Below are 25953 nucleotides of genomic sequence, written 5' to 3'. Positions count from 1 at the left end.
AACCCCCTTTTTTTGGTCCCAGGTGTTGTTGAAGTCATTTGTGGCCAACATGAAGTCCAGTTCCCCCACCATCAGACGGACGGCAGCCAGCTCGGCCGTCAGTGTGTGCCAACACTCCAGACGCACCAGCTACTTCTACACCTGGCTTCTTAATGTGCTGCTGGGTAGGACACACAAGACAAACCTTTATATGCTTGTTGATAGAAATATGATCACCATTTTTCCTTTTGTATGTTGCAGATATTTACAATAAAACCATTCTGTAGATCATTTGTAGACACACACACATCACAGATATCTTACAGTAATGCTGACATTGCTCATCTTGTAAAGGATAAGTGTTTGCTCACCTAAAAAAATGTAGAGGTTTGTTAAGTTCAGCCAGAGTTACAGACAGAGAAGAGACGTACAGAAACACTTTTCTACATTCTACAGTTAAACTTATTTCCTGTCTGTCCTGTCTGCAGGTCTGGTGATTCCAGTGGACGAGGAGCACCCCAGCCATCTGATCCTGGGGGTGCTGTTAACCCTCCGCTACCTGATGCCTCTGCTGCAGCAGCAGGTCAACACCACCAGCCTCAAAGGAAGCTTCGGAGTGATGAGGAAGGAAGCTGACGTACAGCCGTCACCTGAACAGCTGCTACAGGTAAAGTGTATGTGTGTGTCTGTGTCAGTGTCAGTGTCAGAGTGTAAGTTTCAATATCAGTTTTGTCATTTTGTTGCCATGATGAGAGCTCAGTTGACGATGAATCCTTTTTCGCATGCCTTCTGAAGGTGTACGAGCTGACCCTACACTACACACAGCACTGGGATCACAATGTGGTGACAGCAGCTCTGGAGCTCCTGCAGCAGATTTTCAGAACTCCCCCGCCGCATCTCCTGCACATGCTTATCACCGCCAGCAGCATTGCACACGCCACCGTGTTTCGGCAGGACGCAGATAGTCGCGCGCGATCCGGCAGCATCCTCGAGTTCATCGGTAAACTGATCAGTCAGAGTCTTAATGTCTGGGTACTGGTTGAGACTGTGCTTATAAAGCTTTTTATCCCCTTTCACTATGTAATCATGTGTCCTGCAGTATTTCTATACTTATGATCCAGGTAGTTTTTAATTCATTAACCCCACACTGACTTTGCTAGTTAATTACTACACCAAATTGCACTTTTCTCTAGCACCTGCTTTGGTATCTGTTTGTGGCCCTTTTTTTCTTTGCTGGCTTTCTCTTTTCTCTGTAATTAATTGTTGGCTTTTCCTACGAATCTTTGCGGCGCTTCTGCTGCTTTTCCTCTTCCTTACCTCCTGTTTCTGCTTCCCGTTTCCTGCCGTTTTCAGCGGGGGGAGGGTCTTCCTGCAGTCCACTCCTTCTCAGGAAACCGAGAGGTGACTAGTCTATTTATCTCCTTTGCTCGCGTCTGACTTCTTACTAATGTGTCAGTCAAAGGTTTGGGTGAAAGTTACCTTCAACTGGGATTTTAATGTATATATCCTAGAACTAGATTTTTTATTTTTATTTTTTAAACACTCAGTTGAAAGTAAATTCCCCCCAGCCAGGTTTTAGTCTCTTTCCCTCCCTGATGCTTGTGTGTTTTTATACTGACTTAAACCTGTTGTTTGCAGGTAAAATGCTTTCTGGAGAGGAGGATGGGTTAGAGGATGACCCTGAGAGGACTGAGGTCCCCACTGGTGCCTTCACAGGTGAGTTGCATCAACCAGGAGGTGGAACTGTGGCACTCTTACCAACTATACTTTACAGAAAAAATTTTAAATTAATACAGACGGGAGCTTTATCATCTGGTTTTGTGCTTTTGTTTCCTACAGCATCGGTCGTCGGCGCGGACGGCTCCTCCACAGCCCAGGTGGACATCATCACTGAGCAGCCGCGATCCTCCCAACACACCCTGCAGCCCGGCGACTCGGTGGACCTGAGCGCCTCCCCAGAGCAGGGCGGAGGCGGGACTTCTGCGTCAGACACTCCCGAATCTCCCAATGACAACGAGGAGGAAATGCTGAGTCAGAGCTCCAGTGGCGGGGCCAACATCACTCCAGAGACAGCTGACTACACCACGCCTGAGAACGCCACGCCGGAAGGAGGGCCTTTAGGAGAGAGCGGGACACTGCTCGCCGCTAACGATCGCTCGCTCCCGCCCAGTGACTCCTCCCAGACCACCACAGAGGGGCCGGACTCAGCCGTCACTCCCTCGGATGTAGCAGAGCTGGTCAGTCTGATTGTATAAGCAGGAGAGTGAGATTGAATTGAAAAAATAGCGCATTTCACCTCTGTGTTTTAGTGGAACACAGATGACAGCATACTTCTCTAGATACTTTAAGACTCAATGACCATTTAATACTAGCACTACCTGTAAACCTAATGGCCTACTTCCTGTTTATGAATGATGCTTCATTGCATAGAATTAGGATTTGTAGAATGGACAAAACTTTCATTCTTTCTTTGAATTGCAATATTTTCTTTAAGCATTGAAGTGATTGTGTTTTTACCCCATTAGCTATACATGGCATATACTTAACATTACTGTATGCCATTACCTAAATTAGAACTTTAAATATAGACAACTCTCTCTTCAAAGGGAAGGGATGCTTCTCATATGGCCTTTTCCTCCTAGGTAATTAATGAAGTATAGCATGGAAACCACTTGTTAGGTCATTTTTAAATATAAATACACAGGTCAGTGTGTGAGGTCACACGTCATTTGGGTTTTTTGGTAGGCAGGCGGTGCTGATCTGCTATCCTCCGGAGACATTTTCTGTGCCAGTTTGTCCATTCTAACAATTCTACCTCTATGGTTTTGCCCCCCCCCCCCCCATCCCATTCACCCTTCTGCTCACTTCGTCGCAGTCGTGCACTCCATTGCCGCGGGTGATCGAGCCGTCCCCACCCTCGCCAACTTCCACCGAGGGTCCCGACGCCTCGGACAGCGACTCTTCTGTCTACACTGCTTCTTCTTCGTCGTCTTCTTACTCTTTCTCCTCCTCCTCCTCTTCCTTCTATGCCGCCTCCTCCTCCTCCTCTAGCACTAGCGACAAGGTCAGCCGATTGGACACTTTGAACAAATCAGGAGGGGCTTGCTTGTCTGCCTTTTTCTACTTTCCTCCTTTCGTTGCTTGTTCGTCACAATGTGCTCCGTCATTGTTACTTTTCCTCTCGTGTTGTCACTGACAATACGTTGTGCCCCCCTTCTTTTTTTCTCCCCCTCGGCTCCATATGTAGTGATTTCCCTCCCAAAAATTAGATGCTTTCGAAAGGCTTTTTTTTTTTTTTTAAACAAGCAACCCCGACTTCCCGTGTTGAGTGGCCTAAAGTGGAGTGTTCAAAGTAGAAGCATGATGGCCACTTACTACTTTGTTTTCCTTAATATTTGTTTCCCTCTAAACATTTCGAGAGGCGGTGACGGGCTTTTGTTCCAGTGGAGGCCAAACCTCGAGGGGAAAACAAACTATTTCACATTCTTTGAGGAATACTTTGTAGATCTCATCAGGAAAAAAAACTTTCTACACTAGTCCTAAAAAGGTCACGCAGATGACAGAAAATTACGCTGATCTCGGGGGCATTCACTTCAAAGTCAATAGTTTGGATCAAAAGCTTGGTCTTCCTCTGGTAGATTGTAGAGTTTTTAAGCCTGTGCTTTGTTCCTGTATGCAGTTGATTTGCTGTGAGTTGCATTGAACCAAGCATGAAGTAGCGTTCTCCCATGAGAACGTTTGTTTGACTTGCAACCCGGTCATTGTTCCCGATGCCGTCTTTGTCTATAACTCAGCAAATCTAACTCCAAATGAATGAGTCAAAACTATTGTGGTATCATTCCTTTGCATGCGGTCGTGTTTCAAGTTGTGCAGTTAAGTTAAGTTCCTGTCTGGAGATGTTTTGTTTTATGTGTGTGTGTGCATAAGGTGCTGGACGGCAGTGAGAGTCAGTACTCTGGGATGCAGATTGGAACACTACAGGATGAAGAAGATGAAGGAACAGCACCTTCCTCCCAAGAAGAACCCACAGAACCATTCTTACAGTCGGCACTGGGTATGTTTTTGTGCACATGTCGAGACGCACATACAGAGACTGTGGTTTGTACTGAAGAATTATTATAGCACTGATAATTTGTTTCTCTCTCTGTGTGTGTGTGTGTGTGTGTGTGTGTGTGTGTGTGTGTGTGTGTGTGTGTGTGTGTGTGTGTGTGTGTGTGTGTGTGTGTGTGTGTGTGTGTGTGTGTGTGTGTGTGTGTGTGTGTGTGTGTGTGTGTGTGTGTGTGTGTGTGTGTGTGTGTGTGTGTGTGTGTAGCTCTGAGCAAACCTCATCTCTTCGAAGGTCGAGGTCACAACCGGCAGGGTTCAGACAGCAGTGTGGACCGCTTCATACCAAAGGATGAACCCGCTGAACCTGAACCGGAAAACAAGGTAAAGACAAAGTCGCACGAAACTCCATGCCAGCATTTCACAAAGGAAGTGAAAGTAAAGCATCTCATTGTTTAGCTTCTCTGCCTGTTTCTCAGCCATCACGTATAAAGGGTCCAATTGGACACTATACAGACCAGGGGGTGGAGCCACTGGTGCACTGCGTACGGCTTCTTGCTGCTTCCTTCCTGCTGACTGGACAGAAGAATGGTGAGTGTTATGGAAGCGGCTCAAAATCTGCCAAATGTGGGTTTAAAAAAAAAAGTGGGATGATAAGATGAATCAACTTATTTGTGAGAAATCATGAGAAATCAAGACATAGCATATCTAAAATATAAGAATAAAAACACTCAGGGGAAGCTGGAATCACCAACAGCAAAAGAAAGTTCAGGTTTGGAAATAAGAAGATTTTGAGAAACTTAGGTTGGAGCATCTGTTTAACTGTGTCAGTTTTTACTTTATAATACTTAAGGACAGTAATTGGTTAGGTCTGGTCCTATTGGTTTATTAATGCTTTAAATATAAACTGTACAAATAAATGAAGGGTAACTATTCAATTGTCGACCAATGAATTAATGTATTAATCACAGTTACACAATAACAATTATAAAACTTAAAAACATGGGGCAGTAAAATTCAAATCATACCAAAAACAAATGAACAAGAAACCTCAACACAGTCATTCTCTTCAGTGATTCAGAATAGTTTCATCTGAATTTCCATCATCAGACCGGTCACATCGCTGCGCGTGTCTCTAAAGTTTCTGTGTCTATCTTTGCTTTGTGTTTCTGCAGGTCTGACCCCGGACAAGGAGGTGCGAGTGAGTGTGAAAGCCCTGGCGGTCAGCTGTATTGGTGCAGCCAGTGCATTGCATCCTGAAGCCTTCTTTAATTCCCTCTACCTGGAGCCGCTGGATGGTATTCCAGTAGAAGGTAGAACATAAAAAGAAATACAGACAATCCTGTTTTGTGGACAAAATTGAGATTCTTACAGTGTTATCACAGCAGTTTCCAAGTTAGGTCAAGTAAGTCAGATGTTTTTTTTATTCTTGATTTACTAGAAGAAAATACCATAACTTGTTATTTCTATACATGAGAGGTGTTATCACTTACTCTGGCTGATTAGACGTCTGCTCAGGTTGAGAGTGGGCAGAGCTTACTGACACTTGTGTGAGGTCATCAGCCTCCCCTAAACTGACGGGAGAGTGAGGAAGATGGTTAAGAGTCTGTACACGCCCCCACACAGTCCTGAGGGGAGGTCTAATCAGGCAATAAGTGGAAACACCTGTGTGGGTGGATTGCTGATATTTCAGCTCTCAGACTGTGCCGTTCTTTCAGGCACAAGAACCATGTGCACCAAGACATGGAGAAATGAGAATTTGTCGTGATACAATTTATATGGATGAGATGATAAAATTAAGTTAGAAGACAGGATAAATGAGGACCCTGAAACTGAAGCAGCTAAATGAATTCAGCTGTAACCTGTGCTTTTTATGCTGTGACCGTTTCTTCAGTGAAAAGTCTACAGCTAATTTTTGACAACCACTGCTTTGATAGTAATGATTAGATACATAATGCCTCGTCTGGCAGCTCTTATTCACCTGCCCTTAGCGCTACCTTTGACCCTTGTTCCTTTCTCTGTCCCCTTGCAGAGCAGCAGTTTATCAGTGATGTGCTGGGCCTCAGCGATCACGGGGACCCGCAGATCAGAGGGGCTACAGCCATCCTCTGTGGAGCCATCATACAGGCTGCACTCACCAAAAACCGTTACAACATACACACCTGGCTGGCCAGTGTGCAGAGTGCAACAGGTGAGTGTGTGTGGGGGGTTTGTTGTTGACCTATTTTTAGAGTGCTGTTGAGAATTTGAGGTTTAAATATGTGTCCTGTTGTTCTCCAGGTAACCCTGTGTCCCTGGTGGATTTGGTGCCTTTGCTCCGAAAAACTCTGAAAGATGAGTCTTCCGTCACCTGCAAGATGGCCTGCTCTGCAGTCAGGGTATGACATCTATCTGTTTAATATTAGTAGAGTCAGTAGTTTATGTTTGTGAATCTGACGTAAGTGTGTGTGTGTGTGTGTGTGTGTGTGTTCCAGCACTGCATCATGACTGTGTGCAGCAGCACTCTGAGTGAGCTGGGCCTCCAGTTGGTGATAGACCTGCTGGCTCTGAGGGACTCATCCTATTGGCTCGTTCGCACTGAGCTCTTGGAGACCCTGGCTGAGATGGACTTCCGGTAAGATGGATTCATGTTTTCGTATTACTGAATCTACCAGGAGATACCATACTCATAATTAAAACACACACTTATATAATGTATCATCTGTGATTGTCCTCCAGAGATTTAATCCTTCATGTCTTTCAGGTTAATGAATTTCCTGGAGAGAAAAACTGAGACTTTGCACAAAGGAGATCATCACTACACTGGGGTAACTTCACATTTTGTTACTCTTTTTTTTGTTTCACACACTCACCCAAATTGATATATTCTGTCAGTTTTCAAGTATAGTTGTTATCTGGTCCTGATTTTTTTTGTCCACATTTCTCTCTATCCAGCGACTGCGGCTACAGGAGAGGGTTATAAATGATGTCGTCGTCTTCCTGCTGGGAGACGATGATCCCAGAGTACGGCACATCGCAGCCTCTGCTGTCAGCAGGTATACACACAATGTTACGTGTCTTTATTCCTTTTTAATTGAAACTGGATGTAGATTTTTTAAATCCTGATTGAGCCATAGACAAGCACAATAAACTAGTTAAAAATACAGACCCACATTCAGAATTGTCCATATTCCAGTGCTCTTAAATTATCCATCATCAATGCACTGGTGTTTTATATAATGTAGTTTTTTCCCTGTTTTAATCTTATCTTATTGAGTCTTAGTTCTAATTTCTTGAAAGAACAGCTCACCGGCAGCTTTTCAGTGCCTTGAAATGAGGATTTACATAGACTGTGATCCAGCTGTATCTCAATATTTTAGTTTTTCCTGTTTTTCCTGTTGCCTTAACTTTTGACCTGGCAAACCTATTTCTCAGAGGCAATTTCAGTTCTGCAAGCTGCATATACAGGTGGAAAAGTTACAGGCACCACAGCATGCCAACACGTTAACTTGTGTGAATTACACCATAGGCAGTGATTCAGTTTTTGCTCTTTGTGCTTTTGGTGTATCTTCTGAGAATAGAATAATCTATTGAAACAATATTACTGTTTTTTTAACCTTCTTATTCTCCTCTAATCCTTTCCCTCATATATCTGCCTCTCACTCCAACAGGCTAGTTCCCAGGTTGTTCTATGACTGCGATCAGGGCCAGGTTGACCCAATAGTGGCCATCGCCCGCGACCAGAGTTCAGTCTACCTGCAGCTCCTGATGCATGAGACACAACCGCCCTCCCAGTTCACAGTCAGCACAATCACAAGGTATCTATACACCCACTTTTGCCTTACATTCAATTACAAATGAAGCTCACGAGGAAACCATTTAAATATAATCTTTGAGTAACTGCATGCTCTTTGTGTGACAGGACGTATCGAGGCTACAACCTGTCCAACACTGTGTCTGATGTCACAATGGAGAACAACTTGTCTCGAGTCGTCACCGCCGTCTCCCATGCTTTCACCTCCTCTACCTCCAGAGCTCTGACTGTGAGCTTTCACACACACATACACCATCACACTCAGACATCTTTCCTCACTTTTGATTCTAGTTGGTAATAATTATTGTGTGTTAATAGTAAAAATGAATGAAATCTTGTGTGTTTTAACATGACGATATGCTGAAATTCTGTTCCTCTGTTGCCTTTTTTTTAGTTTGGCTGCTGCGAGGCGTTGTGCCTCCTGGCTTCAAATTTTCCAGTGTGCAACTGGAACACAGGCTGGCACTGCGGCTATGTTAGCTCTAATAGCAGCTTTGCATCTCGCTCTAGTCTGAACCGCAGCAGAGGCAGGGCCCTCAGGTTTGTGTACACATGTTCGCACACACACCTGTTCATGTGAATGGGCCATGTATTTATCCTCCAAGCATGCAAATCTGTTAGAAATGTTATCCTAGTTTCAAATTCTGTCACACAACAGGCTCTTCATTTCAATTCCTCTTCCTTTTTAAAAATACAGCTGATTATTTCCAAACGCTGTTCCTCTGTTGTTCAGTATTTCACAGCCCAGCAATGCTTCAGCTTCTTCGAACACCTCTTCATCCACACCAGACACGGAGCGAAGAACTCTGACAGTAGGAATGGCCAACATGGTGCTCTCCTTACTGTCCTCCGCCTGGTTCCCACTGGATCTATCCGCGCACCAGGACGCCCTGATGCTTTCTGGCAACCTGCTCGCTGGTGGGTAGAAGGCATAGAGAAAATTCACATGATCCTGTGGCTTTAAATGAGGGGTTCAAATATAATCTGACTTTAAATAAAACTTTTAAAGCAAAGTCAGTAACCTGTTGTTGTTGCTGCTGTTAATAGCTGTGGCCCCTAAATGCATGCGCAAACCCCTGGGCTGGAGAGGAGGAAGGCAGCAGCGGCAGCACAAACCCCAGCGGAGGCCCAAGTAAGCTGGAGGAACCCTGGGCAGCGCTATCGGAGCGCTCCCTGGTGGCTATGCTTGAGCAGCTTTTCTCCCACCTACTGAAGATCCTCAACATCTGTGCCCACGTGCTGGATGACACGCCACCGGGACCAGCAGCTAAGGTGACTTTTTGAATTGGCTCACAGAGAGAGATGGGGGGGGGGGGGGGGGGTGTGGTGGTCGCGGCTTTATTTTTTTTGGATGCTGCTTGTATGAAATGTAAATGTTCCATTCATAGTGTAATGGTAATGGGTTTTCATTCTTGTCCCTCCTCTTCAGGCCACCCTCCCCCTCCCTGACCAACACCCCCTCCCTCAGTCCCATCCGCAGGAAAGGCAAAGAGAAAGACGTTGCTGAGCCCAGTGCTGCCCCTATGAGCCCAAAGAAAAGCAATGAAGTCAACACAGGTACATGCAAACCAAACCGCAAGCTAACACAAACTCACTTCATCTCTCTTGAGTCTCTGTGAATACTTAATGTTTGTTATTGTACTTCTTGTGAGCAGGGCAGACCAGCAGATGGCACAGGTTCAGCAGCCGTAAACAAGTCTACCACACTCGGCAGCTTCTACCACCTGCCACCCTACCTCAAGCTCTATGACGTCCTAAAAGCTACACACGCCAACTTCAAGGTCGGTAAACACGCAACACAAACTTTTAATCTAATTGCTAACCTAAAAGAAACCTTTTTTCATAGCTTAAATGGTGGTGGCAGTGGTTGGTAGTGTTTATTTTTTTTGCTGTGTGTCTCCTAGGTGACGCTGGACCTCCACACTAGCCAGGAGAAAATTTGGAAGTTTCCTGCGTGCTACTTTAGGACGTTCTGTCCCAGCTGCTGGAGCTGGCCACACTACATGACATCAGCAAGGTAAACATGACTTTCACTTCTGTTGGACAGTATTAATATCCGTATGAGCAGAAAGGAGGATGTTGTGGTGAATTGGACAGGTCTGGTTACATACTAATCAAGCTATTTTGTTTCAATCAATATCATCCTGCTCATAATAATCTTGCTGACTGGAATCAGTCAAATTAAATGATGTACTGTATTTTCTGTCAGTGTGTGGAGGAAATTTTGGGCTACCTCAAGTCCTGCTTCTCCAGAGAACCGACCATGGCCACTGTTTGTGTACAGCAGGTCAGTAATTTGTGTTTCTGATTTAAAGGTGATGTTTATGTGTGTTTGTGTATGTGTGTGGCAGTCTTTGTGGTTCCAGCACTGAGCAGTGTGTTGCAACCAATGTGACTCCACACAGAGTGAGGCTGGTTCCTGCCGACAGGGCCTGTAAAGGCGTTGGGTTTCCTGTGCGATGGTTCCATACATTCATAATCGTACTAACACAAACACATGGCTGTATACTGACAGGATGGCCATTTCTTCACTTTTTCTTTTCACATAATGAATTCCCTGAATCCAAGAGAAGCCAGAGGATCAGCAAAAAATAGTTAAATACTATTCGCAAGAGTCACTGCCTGTCAATTTATAATTAATACCAGATATAAAAAAGAATGGAATTTTACTGAAAAGTGTCCCTTTCTCCTGTGGAGGCAAAGGGCCTCCCTAAAAAACATCCCATGGAAGAGAAAAGTCACTGAATTTCAATGGCAAAAATTCAATTATGACAGATTTTTAAAAATGTCATGAAAATTGATATAAATGCAAAGAAAAGTTACTGTGTTGCCAGATAATGATTATGCTCCATTGTGGACCTCAGTCCAGGTTAAATTCGAGAATCTAATTTGTAGACTTAATCAACGTCAGATAATGTTTTCATTAAATTAGATTTGATTTAGTTTATTTAGATGTTGCAGATTTGAATTCATTGCTCTAATAGTTGAAGACTTGTTCTTGTATTTTTTTTTTTAAGCTGTTGAAAACGCTGTTTGGCACCAACCTGGCATCCCAGTACGAGGGTGTCCTGAGTGGACCCAGTCGTTCTCAGGGCAAGGCTCTCCGTCTTGGCTCGTCCAGCCTGCGACCAGGCCTCTACCACTACTGCTTCATGGCGCCATACACACACTTCACACAGGCTCTGGCTGACGCCAGTCTCCGTAACATGGTGCAGGCTGAACAAGAGCAGGACACATCTGGGTGGGTTGTAGCACATAGATCAAGCACGATTTTTGTGCATGAGGCAATGTGCTCAGTAGAACAAAGAAATGTGTTAATGTAGAATAAGTATAACATTAAAGACCCATTCCTTTCCACTTCCAGATGGTTTGATGTGATGCAAAAAGCGTCCACTCAGCTGAGGTCCAACATCGCAAATGCAACACGCAGAGGAGACAAGGTAGACTCCTATTCCTCCTGTTTGTTCCTTTTATTTAAGTGAAGCACCGCAACTCTGAAAGCTGTGGTTTCATCTGTTTACCCAGAATGCCATCCACAACCACATTCGTCTGTTTGAACCGCTGGTGATCAAAGCTTTGAAGCAGTACACCACCAGCACATCTGTGGCCCTGCAGAGACAAGTGCTGGACCTGCTAGCCCAGCTCGTGCAGCTCCGAGTCAACTACTGTCTGCTGGATTCAGATCAGGTTAAACTCATAGATACACTATGCATTCATTCTTTTGTATGCCGCGTCTGGGATTTTACTAACTTTGGAAAACCTTTGTATTTCTCTGTGTTCCAGGTGTTCATAGGGTTTGTCTTGAAGCAGTTTGAGTACATTGAAGTGGGACAGTTTAGGTAAGTTTGCATTTTCTTGTGAAACCAGGATGATCTGTTAAGACAATCTTTACAAACCCAGGTGTCTCTCACAAAGCTGCCCTGTGAAATAATTTGATACCTGTTGCACTTTTTTTCTCAGAGATTCAGAGGCCATCATTCCCAACATCTTTTTCTTCCTGGTGCTGCTGTCTTATGAGCGTTACCACTCCAAGCAGATAATCAGCATCCCCAAGATCATCCAGCTGTGTGACGGCATCATGGCCAGCGGCAGGAAAGCTGTCACACATGGTGAGAGGAGCGCAAGCAACACACACAGGTTATTTTTTCCTTTGCTTTTGAACATAATTTACATACTTTTCTCCTTCCTCTATCAGCCATTCCAGCCTTGCAGCCAATCGTCCACGACTTGTTTGTCTTGAGGGGCTCCAACAAAGCAGATGCAGGCAAAGAGCTGGATACACAGAAAGAAGTGGTGGTGTCCATGCTGCTCAGACTTGTACAGTACCATCAGGTACAGTCTCAAATACAAGGCATACAGTATCTATGCTATGAAGTACTTCCCCCCCCCCCCCCCCCCCTTACGTGTGAATTTATGTGTGTGTTGTAGGTTTTGGAGATGTTCATCCTTGTACTGCAGCAGTGTCACAAAGAGAATGAAGACAAATGGAAGAGACTGTCCAGACAGATCGCTGATGTCATACTTCCCATGATTGCCAAGCAGCAGGTTAAGATGTTTGAGTGGTTAATCAGCTGTGGGAAATCGCTGTGAAAAATTGGCATGCAAGTAAACATTATCTGCTGTCCACTAACACATTTGTGTGTTGTCCCCACAGATGCATCTGGACTCTCCTGAGGCGCTGGGAGTGTTGAACACTCTTTTTGAGAGTGTAGCACCTTCCTCTCTCAGGCCTGTAGACATGCTGCTCAAGAGTATGTTCACTACCCCGGCCAGCATGGTGAGACACTCACACTCACACACACACACACACACACACACTCTCTCTCTCTCTTAACAAATTGCAGCTAAATATCAATGATTGCTGCAAAGTCTGAATTGTAATCAAACCTCTGCTCCTTTAGGCATCAGTAGCTACAGTCCAGCTGTGGGTGTCCGGTATCCTGGCAGTGCTCAGAGTGCTGGTCTCCCAGTCCACTGAGGATATTGTCTTGTCACGGGTCCACGAGCTCTCCCTCTCCCCGCATCTCCTTTCCTGCCACACAATCCGCCGCCTCCATCAGCAAAATCCTTCTCCAAATGACCCGTCCGCTGCTGACATGCTGGTTAACCAGGAGTCTAATGGCGAGGCGCAAAAAGTCCTGCCTGAGGAAACCTTTGCCAGGTTAGTGTTTTAACTGTTGTATATTTAGGATGATTCTGACATCAGGAATTTCAAGGTGTTTCTACTCATTTGCTGTCATCTTTCAATTTATTTCCCGTTCAGATGTCTGACTTGCCTGTCCTCACCCCTGTCCTCTATCCTCTCCTTCTAGGTTCCTGCTCCAGCTGGTGGGAGTGTTGCTTGATGACATTTCATCCAGACAGGTTAAAGTGGACATCACAGAGCAGCAGCACACCTTCTACTGCCAGCAGCTGGGCACACTGCTCATGTGTCTAATACATGTCTTCAAAAGTGGTGAGCGTATACTATATTGTGCATATATTACATGTTGTAGGAACAAGCATGACTTAAGTTTCACAACAAAGTTGGTCAATGTCCCCTTTTTAAAATAAACCAATTTTCCCGAGACAAATAACAATCCTTTTCCTCTATTTTCTCTTTCCATCCAGGGATGTTTCGTAGGATCACAGCTGCAGCCAGCCGCCTCCTGAAGGGTGAGGGTGGCAGTGGACAGACTGGCTCTGAGGCTGGTCTCTTCTACCCTTTAGAGGGTCTGAACAGCATGGTGCAGTGCCTGATCACCACCCACCCTTCACTGGTGCTGCTCTGGTGCCAGGTTCTCCTTATCATCGACTACACCAACTACTCCTGGTGGGCTGCGGTGCACCAGACACCCAGGTAAGAACAGTGTAGGCAGTATAACAGAATGCAACAAATAAACACAAATGATAAAAGCTAGAAGTGATAGAAACTATCTGCCAACTTGTTTTGCCACGAATTGAGTTTAAATCATGTAGATTTTCTGTCTGTACTTGAGCACAGCACAGAGGGTTTAAGTTCAGCTCGTACAGCCCTTTGTGATTTGGTCTGTCGAACTGTGTCCATCCTTCTCTCAGGAGACAGAGCCTCTCTTGCACAAAGCTGCTGAGCCCTCACTCCTCAGGGGAAGGTGAAGAGGACAAACCTGAGTCCCAGTTATCCATGGTCAACAGAGAGATTGTACACAGGGGAGCCCTCATCCTCTTCTGTGACTACGTGGTGAGAGTCTTTTAAAAAACGTTGCGCAATACAAAAATATTCACATACTGTTGAATTACAAATAAATTGTGATACTGATACTTGCCACGGTTGGGGAGCAGTGACTGGATAAATCTTACTCTTTCAATTCAATTGTAGTTTTGACTTTTTCTTTTTTTAAATCCTTTTTAGTGTCAGAACCTCCATGACTCAGAGCATCTGACATGGCTGATTGTCAACCACGTACGTGACCTCATCAGCCTTTCCCATGAGCCTCCAGTACAAGATTTCATCAGCGCTGTGCACCGAAACTCAGCTGCCAGCGGCCTCTTCATCCAGGCCATCCAGTCCCGCTGTGACAACCTCACTACTGTAAGATTACATCTCTTTAGGCTGTCTGAACTTCTGTTTTTTCTTTTTACCCAGTCTTCCTCACTATTTAGTGTTCAATTTGATTTACACCACTGTGTTAAAAATGCTAACATGTATCATCAGTGTTTTTCTTGCACTCATCTTTCTTTCTCTGCCTCTTTTTGCATCTGCTTCTCTTGCCAATTTTCTTTGCAGCCCACCATGTTGAAGAAAACTCTGCAGTGTTTGGAAGGCATCCACCTGAGCCAGTCTGGCTCCCTGCTGATGCTGTACGTGGATAAGCTGCTCAGCACACCCTTCAGGGTTCTGGCTCGTATGGTTGACACACTGGCATGCCGCAGAGTAGAGATGCTGCTGGCTGAGACACTACAGGTACAGTGCGGGTTTGCGTTTTCTTGTAATGTCAACACCTGGTTAGGGTCTGATTCAGTGTCATGCAGGCAGGCAACTGTTAAAGAATGACAGATGATACAATTGATAAACATACTTAGGTGTGAATGTCGTGTATTAGTAAAGCTGGGGGGGAAAGCTGAGAATGTGTTAATACTGAAATGTTGCACTTAAATGTGTACTTGTTGATATTTTGTTATTCCTTCCACCCTCCAGAACAGTATAGCTCAGCTGCCTGTGGAGGAACTGGACAGGATCCAGGAATACCTCCAGACCAGTGGCCTGGCTCAGAGGTAACACTCACTGGCATCACAGCCGTTATGAGGAATAGTGTGCAGCATTAAAACACTGTATGAAGTTACAATGAAGCATTCTGTTGTGCACATTTACGCACATTAGATTTTACAGGAATAAACAGAATGGTCCTAACATCAATTAAATAAGTTAAATGTACAAGACTAGATTAAAGTAAGGGATCCTAAATGATAGGACAACTATGGGCTCTAAAAGTGACATTTAAGCATTACAGCCAAGTCACTGAATTCTCACCTGCCTCTTTTAAAAAAATAAAAAAAAGTTTTCTGCCAGCGGTTCTGTCAAATTTGAAAAAACCAAAGGTGTCATTTCCTCCATCTTTCCCATCACAGGCATCAGAGGTTTTACTCCCTGCTGGACAGGTTCAGAGCCACTGTTGCTGACACCAGCAGCCCCACCCCTCCTGTGACATCACACCCCTTGGATGGGGATCCACCACCTGCACCTGAGCAGGTCAATGCAGATAAGGTAAAGAATCCACACAGGAGTCTGTGTTAGACTCTCGCTCACAGGCATGCAATAGCAACTTATAATAACATTTTACTTTAACATATACTTTATTTTTGTAGGAGTGGTATGTGGCTTTGGTAAAGTCTCAGTGCTGTCTTCGTGGAGATGTTTCCCTGTTGGAGACAACGGAGCTCCTTACCAAACTACCTCCTGCTGATCTTCTAAACGTTATGAGCTGCAAGGTAACACCGATACAAACACACACACCCTTATTTTTTAGTATGCATACTAACTCCACTTTGACTCAATATTAATACAAACCTAAACTTGGTCTTTTTTCTTTTAGGAGTTCAACCTCAGTCTGCTGTGTCCATGCCTGAGTATGGGAGTGCAGCGGTTAGCGCGGGGTCAGGGGTCACTCCTGTTGGAGACAGCCTTGCAGGTGACCTTAGAGCAACTTGCAGGGGTTACACAGTCACTTCCTGCCCCGCACCAGTCCTTCCTGCCGCCTTCTCAGCCACAGCCGTACTGGGACCAGCTGGCGGCTGTGTATGGTAAGAGTGGGAGGAATCAGAAGGGGAAGATAGGTGGATTAAACTAATGAGGCAAAGTTCTGTAGTTTTTAATGCTGTTAGATCAGAGTGTGAGACAAGATTAAGAAGAAGCGCAGTAAAAATGTCTGAAATTGGCTTGGAAAATCTCTGGACTACGGTTGAAGTATTCTCTGCATTAATGCATTCAATTTGTTAATGTGTTTCAGACAAGCCAGGTTTCTACCCCAGGGTCTTGTCGCTTTGTAGAGCTCTTTCCCAGTACCTGCTCAGTGTGAGCCAGCTGCCTTCCTCACTACATATCCCCTCTGACAAGGAACACCTCATTACCACTTTCACCTGCACCGCCACAGAGGTAAAAGCCCTCCATATTAATACATTAAAACATTTGATTGTCTATATGCCTGTTTTTAGAGAGGACTAATTCTTTATCTTAAGTGTGAGCCACCAACTTACAATCAATTATGGTTCTTTAACACTCTTGTGTCTCTGTTTGCCCAGGTGCTAGTATGGCGTCTGCTCCAGGATCACTTACCCCTGAGTGTGGACCTGCAGTGGGCTCTGTCCTGCCTTTGCCTGGCTCTGCAGAAGCCCTGCGTTTGGAACAAACTCTCCACCCCAGAGTACACTACGCACACCTGCTCCCTCATCTACTGCCTACGCCTCATTATGGTTGCAGGTGAGCAGACCAGGATGACTTGATGTGGTTACAGGCCCTTGAAAAAAAATGTGTTGATTGGGGAAAAAAACTGTCTTGTCCTCCCAGTGGCTGTGAGTCCTGGAGACCAGCTTCTGCATCCAGAGAAGAAGAAGACAAAGGCGGAGAGAGACGCTGAAGATGACGAAGTGGACTCACCACACGCTGGCCGTGAGCATTCACGCACACTTGTTTCATGTAACTTAGTATTTAAGTAGTCTGCCACGCGACTCATAATGGATTCCCTCTTTTTGTGTTTCAGACATGTGCGAGTGGCAAGCATGTGAGATCATGGCGGAGCTGGTGGAAGGCCTGCAGAGTATCCTCTCCCTGGGTCACCATAGAAACAGTGCAATCCCCGCTTTTCTCACTCCAACTTTGCGCAACATTGTGATCAGTTTGTCCCGACTGCCTTTAGTCAACAGCTTCACCCGAGTACCTCCACTGGTCAGTATGTGAAATGGTATCTATGGTTGTTTGTGTCTGCATGGCGTACAGTATAAACTTTGATGTGCTGTGTAGGTTTGGAAACTGGGCTGGTCCCCACAGCCAGGAGGAGAGTTCGGCACAACGCTGCCTGAGATCCCTGTGGACTTCCTGCAGGAAAAGGATGTCTTCAGAGAGTTCCTCTACCGCATTAACACACTGGGTACAGACATACACACTGTTATGAATGTCTCCAGTCGCATTTACAGTATCTCATCCCACTGATGCCACATTTACTTTTTAAATTTCAGATTTTTTTTTCTGAATGTGAGTTCTGTGTATTCTTACAGGCTGGAGTAGCAGGACTCAGTTTGAGGAGACCTGGGCTACTCTGTTGGGGGTGCTGGTCACCCAACCAATCACGATGGACCAGGAAGAAGAGACGCAGCAGGAGGTATACACATAAACTCATGAATATTGTTCACGTCCTTGAACAAGTTGCTAGCTAGTGAGTTTCTAAAATTACAGAACTTTTGACTTCCATAAACCTGCTTAAGCCCTTAAACTATTAGTTTGATGAGAAACATGCACAAACATTCAGAGAGAAAGCACTAAAGAAAGACACAAGCTTTTTCATTATACCTGGAAAATTTTAAATTCTGTTCCCCTAATCTGTTTTGCCGTCTAGGAGGACTTGGAGCGTACCCAGTTGAATGTGTTGGCAGTGCAGGCCATCACCAGCCTGGTGCTGAGTGCCATGACTCTGCCCACTGCTGGCAACCCTGCAGTCAGCTGTCTGGAACAGCAGCCCCGCAACAAGAGCCTCAAGGCCCTGGAAACACGGTAGCTATGCAGCCAGTTTTTTTTGTTTCCACTGTGGTAGTGCCTTAAAGAAGTATGCAACAATATTTGTTTGGGGTTTTTTTGTGTTTGTGCCCAGATTTGGAAGGAAACTTGCAGTAATCAGGGGTGAGGTAGAGAGAGAAATTCAGGCTCTTGTGTCTAAGAGAGACAATGTCCACACACATCATCCCTACCACGCCTGGGACCCTGTGCCCTCGCTGTCAGCAGCCTCTGCAGGTAACAGACAACAAACATTTACACACTTTATATCCTCAGCTCCTGCAGTGATGGCTACCGCATGTTTAACTTATTAAATGTCTTGTTTAATTCTGTTTCAGCAGGTACACTGATCAGCCACGAGAAGCTGCTGCTTCAGATCAACACAGAGAGGGAGATGGGCAACATGGACTACAAACTGGGACAGGTAAGACGTGCATTAATGAACAGGAAGCTTGAGGAGCACTTTTCCTAGATTTTCAGTAGTTTTTTTCTACTTATCTCTCTCTCTCTCCAGGTCTCCATCCATTCAGTGTGGCTAGGCAACAACATCACCCCACTGAGGGAGGAAGAATGGGGTGAGGATGAAGAAGATGAAGCAGACACTCCAGCACCCACCTCCCCGCCCATGTCTCCTATTAACTCCAGGTCAGACAAATCATTTGCAGACATGCATACATTTCTTAAGTATCTACGCATATGCACAGTCTGACCTTCTGCTGTCTGTGTGCTTTTAGGAAGCACCGCGCAGGTGTGGACATTCATTCATGTTCCCAGTTTCTTCTGGAGCTGTACAGCCAGTGGCTGATCCCCGGCTCCCCGAATAACAGGAAGACTCCGACCATACTCGTCAGTGAAGTGGTCCGATCGGTGAGCTACGATACACATGCTCAGATATCCTCTCACTTCTTCAGCTGAGGATCTATTCACATTAGTGTATTTCTATGAGGAATAGTTTTGAAACTGAACAGTCTGTCAGCTCAACTCTCTCCCTCTCGATCTTCTCCTTCTTGTCTCTGTAGCTGCTGGCAGTGTCGGACTTGTTCACAGAGAGGAACCAGTTTGACATGATGTTCTCCACCCTGATGGAACTGCAGAAGCTCCATCCGCCTGAGGATGAGATCCTCAATCAGTACCTGGTGCCTGCCATCTGCAAGGCAGCTGCTGTGTTGGGCATGGTGAGCAGAGCTGTGGGTGTGGGGGGGGGGGGAAATGCAGAAAAGCAGAAATGACTTTGTTATATAGAGAAGTATCATTAACCATTAAAGCAACAGACAATATGTCAAATACCTCAACCTTTTTTATTTTTTAGGACAAAGCAATAGCTGAGCCTGTGTGTCGCCTGTTGGAGACGACCCTGCGCAGCACCCACCTGCCTAGCCGCATGGGGGCTCTGCATGGAGTTCTGTATGTGTTGGAGTGTGACCTGCTGGATGACACGGCCAAACAGCTGATCCCTACCATCTCTGAGTACCTGCTGTCCAACCTCAGGGCTATCGCTCAGTGAGTATCACTCATCTTCTGCTTCAGAAACATACACACACGCACCTCATTTCATCTAATAAGCTGGACTAATGATGAAAGAACCTTAGGGAAGCACTGTGTTTAATGTCAGCGACTGCACTGTAAGTGGATCTTGAAATGAGTTTGTTTTATCCACCGTAATACCATGAAGCCTGCAGTATAACTTTTGGCCACTAGGTGTTACCCTTCACATTTCAAACAAATATCAACTGGTGTCTCTAAGTCCATTTCATCCAAAATATTTTTGCGCCCATTACATCAAATTTTCTCCCTTCTGAATCCTGCAGCTGTGTGAACCTGCATAACCAGCAGCATGTGTTAGTGATGTGTGCAGTGGCCTTCTACATGATGGAGAACTACCCTCTGGATGTAGGAACTGAGTTCATGGCTGGAATTATACAGGTAAATTAGTCTTTTTTTTTAAATTCTTTTTAAAAGAATAAATCTGTGTTTATTGTATCCTGACGTGTATAGAGTGGATGTGCTGACCTCCATTACCTTTTTGCAGTGTGTCTAACATGATAGATCCTTTCCTGTTTCTTTTCTGACCTCCTGCTTCTGTCTCTGTCTTCCAGCTGTGCGGTGTGATGGTGTCGGCCAGCGAGGACTCCACTCCCTCCGTCATCTATCACTGCGTGCTGCGGGGTCTGGAGCGCCTCCTGCTGTCGGAGCAGCTGTCACGCGTGGATGGAGAAGCGCTCGTCAAACTGAGCGTGGACAGAGTGAACATGCCGTCCCCGCACAGAGCCATGGCTGCTCTGGGCCTCATGCTCACCTGCATGTACACTGGTAAGTGAGGCGCTAATTAAAATGGACCACACAACGCACTGTTGCATCCTGCATGCTGGGTAACTCACCAGCATGCACAACATTTGGACTGGTGCTGCCATTACTGCTGCTGTGACTTGACTTTCACAATCCACTGTAAAAAATCACTGAAGCATCGAACTAGCTGGCTAACTCACCTGCATGGACACTCTTTATTAGTGGTGGACTTATTTATAATTGGCTATCCTCATTTAAGTTTGCTTGACCTATTACTCTACCACAATAAAGCTGTGCCCCATTTCATCCCTGCACCCCACACTCCTTCCCTTCCCAACAGCATGTAAAATATAGTGTTATCCCTGTGAAGTGAGCCCTCCACCTCCCCCTACAGATTTTCCTTTGCTATCATAAACTACACAGTCTGCTATCCTGGAAGCTTTTTGTAATCTTGTTTGTACAAGATAACTTGTGCATACAAAACCAAATATCTTCCAGGACTTCAGGCTCCCTGTATCTAAAATTTGATTTGTTTAATAACAGTTTTCTCCCACACCACCCCAACCCAACTTTTGGCCTCTGATGTGTACAAGTTATACATGGTGTCTCATTTCTGAAGTTATATGAGCTCAACCCATCTAACTGGGACAAGCTTGAGAACAGCTCTGTGGGAATGTGTTGCTGCAGCCAGGCACACTGAAAAACGGACTGCCTCACTGCGCATGCCAATACTGCATGCAGCTGACAGCACATACTATCCATATAACAAACATTTTATATTTAGTGATGCATCAAAAGTGCACAGATTTATGTATTAGAAAGTTTACATCTAAGTAATCTGACTATTACCCATAATTATCACAACAGTAATATCTTTGTTCCATTTGCATATCTACATTTGCCACATTTACACATCAGCTGTCTTTACACCCACTGCCAGTAATGCCAGTAACACCTGCTTGTTCTCACTGTGAAGCATGTCAAGACTAATATTAGCCATTAAATTGCATTACATCTCATTACAGTATAACAGACCTTTCAAAGCTCCAGCCAGCCCTGTATTACGGCATGAAAGGAAAAAGAAAAAAAAGCCTGCTTGCTCCCTGCATGTGACTTATGTATTCTATATGTACCTGTGAATATACCCTACCTCTAACCCCTACGTTGGCCCCTACTAACTCTTGCAACCGTTTTTTTTTAGCGCTATGTTCTCCTTGCGCTGGCGGTCTAAATAACACTTTGTTGCCGAGAGCTAGCCAGCAAATTCTTTTAGAGTAAGTCCAACTCTTGCAAAAACCCAACTTTTAACTTTGTTCCCTTTTTTTTTCATGCGCTTTACAGCTATGCAAGCTGAAGCACATTCCGGTCACAGGAGAGGTTGTTCTAGACTGTAATGTACTCAAACATACAATAGAAAATCTCTAATACTGATCTCAAGCACTGGTCACTTACAAAATAAATAACTTTTTTAAACTATATGATAATTTGACTAAAGGTGGCTCCCCCAGAAATTCACCAACCTTCTAATTTGAACTAAATTCTCATCTGAATCTTGTGATTACCGGTGTCCGTACCCCCACTCTAACCTCTCCCCCACTGGTTCAACCGGTGCCACTCCTCCTCCCCTCTCATCTTCTCAGCGGTGCTTGCGTCGGGTTCAGAAGTGACAGGGGTTAGAGGTCAGGTTGACTCTGGCTCTGCCGTAGCGGAGGCGGTGGGCGTCACAGCGGGTCATGTTGGTTTCTCCTCAGGAAAGGAGAAAGCCAGCCCCGCCAGTCGCCCCACCCACTCTGACCCTCAGGCCCCAGACAGCGAGTCGATCATTGTTGCCATGGAGAGGGTCTCGGTGCTCTTCGACAGGTAGACACACACACAACCTCAATTAAATATATATAAACTGCACACAGCTTTGGTAACAGAAAAAGATTGTTACTCTTATATTTCAGCTTTCCTCCTTCACCATGAACTCTTTTGGTTCGTAGTGTCCAAAAATAATGATGGCGGCAGCTGCTTGTATTACTTGATAAAATCGTAAAGGCACTCGTTTAGTTCCCCATCATCATTCGCGCTTCCTGTTTGTAGGATCAGGAAGGGTTTACCCAGCGAGGCTCGAGTGGTGTCCAGGATCCTGCCTCAGTTTCTGGACGACTTCTTCCCGCCGCAGGACGTCATGAACAAGGTCATCGGCGAGTTTCTGTCCAATCAGCAGCCCTATCCGCAATTCATGGCCACCGTCGTCTACAAGGTCGGTAGCAGGACATGAGTTCATGCGAGTCAAAAATAAATGTTCTTTCGCAGTTTATGCTCTGTAATGTCGTCAGATTTCTTTCTCCAGAGAGACAAAACATTGTTCTGAGTTTTCTCTTTTACTTGGTAGGTCTTTTCTTGCAAGGAGCCTCACACTGAATTTCAATGAAGTTGTTACTTTGGTACCTCTGTTTCAAGAATTCAAGCCAGATCTTTGTCTGATCAGACAATAGGTTGTCAAGACGACATCAAGCAGATCGCACAGACACTGTGACCCATCTTGTTTTGTGTTTCTTTTTCAGGGACGTGAAATAACGAATAAATGAAATCAGTGTCTTTGTGCTGGTACAATTCAGAGTACGATCAAATAAGAAGCAGCATGATTAAACCCAGTTAATGAAAGCCAGGCTACTGGTCACACTGGGAGGAGGGGTTTATGTGATGATGCAAAACTGGTAATACCTCCATTAAAAATAAATCTGACTGTATTGTGCTTTTATTTCAATTCCTCTCCCAAATGAGTTATCCATTGTTGTAAAATCAAATTGAAATCAGTGGGCTGCTTTTGTCAGACACTTTAAACAATGTCAGATTTTTCTAATGAGTATTGTTTACTTTCTTTCTGCTGTACATCCACTTCCCCAGGTTTTCCAGACACTCCATGCCACAGGACAGTCATCTATGGTGCGAGACTGGGTGCTGCTGTCCTTGTCAAACTTCACCCAAAGGACACCGGTAGCCATGGCCATGTGGAGCCTCTCCTGCTTCTTCGTCTCTGCTTCCACCTCCCAGTGGATCTCAGCCCTGTATCCTTACATGATATACAGTAGAGCTCATGAGTGAGACGGTGATTGGGTTGTTGTTTTAGAAGTGTAAATGCACCAAACAGTGCGTGTCCTGTGGTCCTTAACCCTCCTGCTTTTTACCAGATTGCCACATGTGATCAGCCGAATGGGCTCCAGCGAGGTTGTGGACGTCAACCTGTTCTGCCTGGTGGCCATGGACTTCTACAGGCACCAGATTGACGAGGAGCTGGACCGCAGGGCTTTCCAGTCCGTCTTTGAGACCGTGGCGTCACCAGGCAGCCCTTATTACCAGCTGCTTGGCTGCCTGAAGTGCATCCACCAGGATACATCACTCTGAGGGCAGCAGACTGAGATAGACATGGAGGCAAAGAGAGTAGGTGGGGAGGGGTGAAGCACCGGGGAGAAAAGTGGATTAGATTGTGGTAGGGGGAGAAATGAGCTCGCCGCATACACCTCAAGCTGAGACGGAAGGGAGAAAAAGAATGTCATTAGATTAATCTACTGTAGCCTCGTCCCTTCCCTCTTTTTTTCCTTTTCTTCTTTTTTCTTTTTGTTCACCGATCTGAAACGAGAACTACTGATGTCACCACCATGAATTCAGTAAAGTCAATCTGTGTAACTATTATGGTGTGTAAATGTAAAAAATTCTTCTCTGAATAAGAAGAGTGAGATATGAAGGACACTGGCTGCAAAACCCCTCAAACTGTGGTTCTGCCTACAACCACACATCCCCTTCTCCCCCCTCGCCCTCCCCCCACAGAGCATTCCTCGAGAAGAACGACAGCACCTTTTTTGAACACTTCCTCCTACCCAGCACCTTGATTACAAAAAACATATAAAGATAAACATTAATCAAAAATTTAGATTTATTTTCCTGTGAGGACTTGCTTGAGTATTGTGATCGGTGAAGTAAAATAGAGGAGAAAAAAAATAGAAAATGCAAAGTATTTACTATATTTCAAGTTTCAATGCATCTATTTTTCAGTGCTTTTTTGTTTCACTAGTCCTTAAGGTCTGGTTAGGAAACTGACAATGGGCTGACTCAGCAGATGTAGTCAGATATGCCTGCTTAATGTTGTCAATACTTAGTATCTTTGGAGACTTTTTTTTTTTTTTTTGTAATTAAATATTTAATTTGTGGTCATTATGTGACACACAGAGTGAGTTAAATAGTCAAATATTTTATGTGTAAGAATGATCACTAATAGCCATAGTAATTTGTTTTCAAGATAATGAGGAGCCAGGGGATGGATGTTGCAAATGTGTTTGTCACTGCAAAAAAAAGGTGACTTTGCACACATTTCAAGCAAGTTGTAACAATTCATGTATTTGTGCAGCGGCCTATTGAGGAGAGAACAAAGAACTAGACAGGTATATATTCATTTTCTGCCGTTTTCCAAAATTCTACGTAGTTTTTAATAGTTTAAGGGCCCATATACAGTATCAAAACTTGACTCAGTGAAAACTGAGCAAGAAAAATACCAAAATTGCAGTGTTTATTTTAATTTTTTATCTGTAGCAGAGGGGAGAAAACATTTCCCCTCATGATTTTATGATAATGCTCATCTGTCTAGTCCTTTTTAAATTTGCTTTGAGTCTTGTATGATGATGACTCCTCCTCCTCCAGTGCACCTGAATGATTCCACCTGTCCATTTCCTGTACTTTTTTAATTCTCAGGATGTAAGATGTGATTATTATTGTTGTAATAAGACAAAGTACAGTCATCTATAAATGGAGTTACCTTCGTATCTTGTAAAAAGTAATTGTAAAGTAATATGAAAGCCATGGTGCATGATGAGAACTGTGTAAAGACGAGAGATCTTTAAACTGACAGTAAGATAATGAAGATAATGTGATGCCATTTTTTTCTTTTCTGTCTGTCCGTTTTAACACATACACATATATGATCAAAAAAAAAGAATCAGTGAATCAGAAGACCGCAGAATGCAGAAAGCAGCAAGCTTCTAGTGTTTTAATGAAGACTTGACCCTGAGTTGCCTGGGAGCGTGCTGGGCTTCGTTACTTTGTACATACACTTGCCTTAGATAAAGACTGAATATATGTATGTCCTGTACACTGAAAGCATGCTTAGCATTACTGCTATTTTCTTGCATAGTCCTTAATACTGTATTTACATGGGTACTGTTGTAGTGGAGGAGATGCAACACAATCCAAAGGGAGCCTTGTAACCTTAGCAACCAACAGCAGCTTTGACAAATCAACAGAGGAGGAAGTGTAGCGTAGTGACGCCACGGGGCAGCAGGAGTTTTCTGTTTTTGTTGAGCTTTAAATATTATTATTTTTGTCTCTTAAGGATGAGTAAATATTTCATCATTCATTGTCTTTGTGCAGAATATTAAATACACCTAGCACTTAAAAACTTGAACTTCTTCTCATGTTGATGTTAGGCGCTTTCTGGATATGCAATGAGTTCTACAATACATAAAAGTAAAAAAAAACATCACAGTGATTTGTTTGCTAAATATGTTCCAACTTTCTAGCCTTAAAGGCAATGCCACTTGTTTCCTTTGATCCTCTAAGTTAATGTATTCACACAATAAATGACTTGGCAGAC

General features: G+C 44.5%; 1 protein-coding gene and 1 non-coding gene across 2 annotated transcripts in view; both read left to right on the top strand.

Moving 5' to 3' along the window:
- htt (huntingtin) overlaps positions 1-25953 on the top strand; it is a 30213-nt gene extending 4260 nt beyond the window's left edge. The window contains 63 exon segments of the mRNA XM_062428079.1: positions 23-164; positions 468-646; positions 775-979; positions 1618-1695; positions 1819-2216; positions 3907-4033; positions 4292-4407; positions 4503-4614; positions 5199-5336; positions 6056-6214; positions 6304-6401; positions 6498-6637; positions 6767-6830; positions 6958-7058; positions 7674-7820; positions 7925-8045; positions 8211-8356; positions 8550-8734; positions 8864-8886; positions 8888-9096; positions 9255-9374; positions 9474-9597; positions 9721-9750; positions 9752-9781; positions 9783-9833; positions 10026-10103; positions 10834-11057; positions 11181-11256; positions 11342-11503; positions 11600-11655; positions 11777-11925; positions 12012-12148; positions 12245-12361; positions 12471-12593; positions 12718-12977; positions 13129-13271; positions 13427-13655; positions 13874-14015; positions 14187-14366; positions 14562-14738; positions 14973-15049; positions 15404-15539; positions 15641-15763; positions 15868-16075; positions 16282-16427; positions 16574-16751; positions 16839-16940; positions 17032-17216; positions 17292-17418; positions 17546-17649; positions 17884-18038; positions 18136-18275; positions 18380-18462; positions 18553-18683; positions 18773-18905; positions 19058-19213; positions 19348-19538; positions 19847-19961; positions 20135-20348; positions 22076-22184; positions 22407-22569; positions 23217-23377; positions 23501-25953. Of these exon segments, the coding sequence (XP_062284063.1) occupies positions 23-164; positions 468-646; positions 775-979; positions 1618-1695; positions 1819-2216; positions 3907-4033; positions 4292-4407; positions 4503-4614; positions 5199-5336; positions 6056-6214; positions 6304-6401; positions 6498-6637; positions 6767-6830; positions 6958-7058; positions 7674-7820; positions 7925-8045; positions 8211-8356; positions 8550-8734; positions 8864-8886; positions 8888-9096; positions 9255-9374; positions 9474-9597; positions 9721-9750; positions 9752-9781; positions 9783-9833; positions 10026-10103; positions 10834-11057; positions 11181-11256; positions 11342-11503; positions 11600-11655; positions 11777-11925; positions 12012-12148; positions 12245-12361; positions 12471-12593; positions 12718-12977; positions 13129-13271; positions 13427-13655; positions 13874-14015; positions 14187-14366; positions 14562-14738; positions 14973-15049; positions 15404-15539; positions 15641-15763; positions 15868-16075; positions 16282-16427; positions 16574-16751; positions 16839-16940; positions 17032-17216; positions 17292-17418; positions 17546-17649; positions 17884-18038; positions 18136-18275; positions 18380-18462; positions 18553-18683; positions 18773-18905; positions 19058-19213; positions 19348-19538; positions 19847-19961; positions 20135-20348; positions 22076-22184; positions 22407-22569; positions 23217-23377; positions 23501-23714 (8847 nt within the window). The 3' untranslated portion in view covers positions 23715-25953.
- Positions 10161-10290, top strand: LOC134002414 (small Cajal body-specific RNA 14). The gene has a single exon (XR_009927603.1). It is a non-coding gene; the product is annotated as a small Cajal body-specific RNA 14 (non-coding RNA).

Source organism: Scomber scombrus, chromosome 2, assembly GCF_963691925.1.
Source record: "Scomber scombrus chromosome 2, fScoSco1.1, whole genome shotgun sequence".
Lineage (NCBI taxonomy): Eukaryota > Metazoa > Chordata > Actinopteri > Scombriformes > Scombridae > Scomber > Scomber scombrus.
The sequence above is the reverse complement of the archived record's forward strand: the minus strand, read 5'-3'. Positions and strand labels throughout refer to the sequence as shown.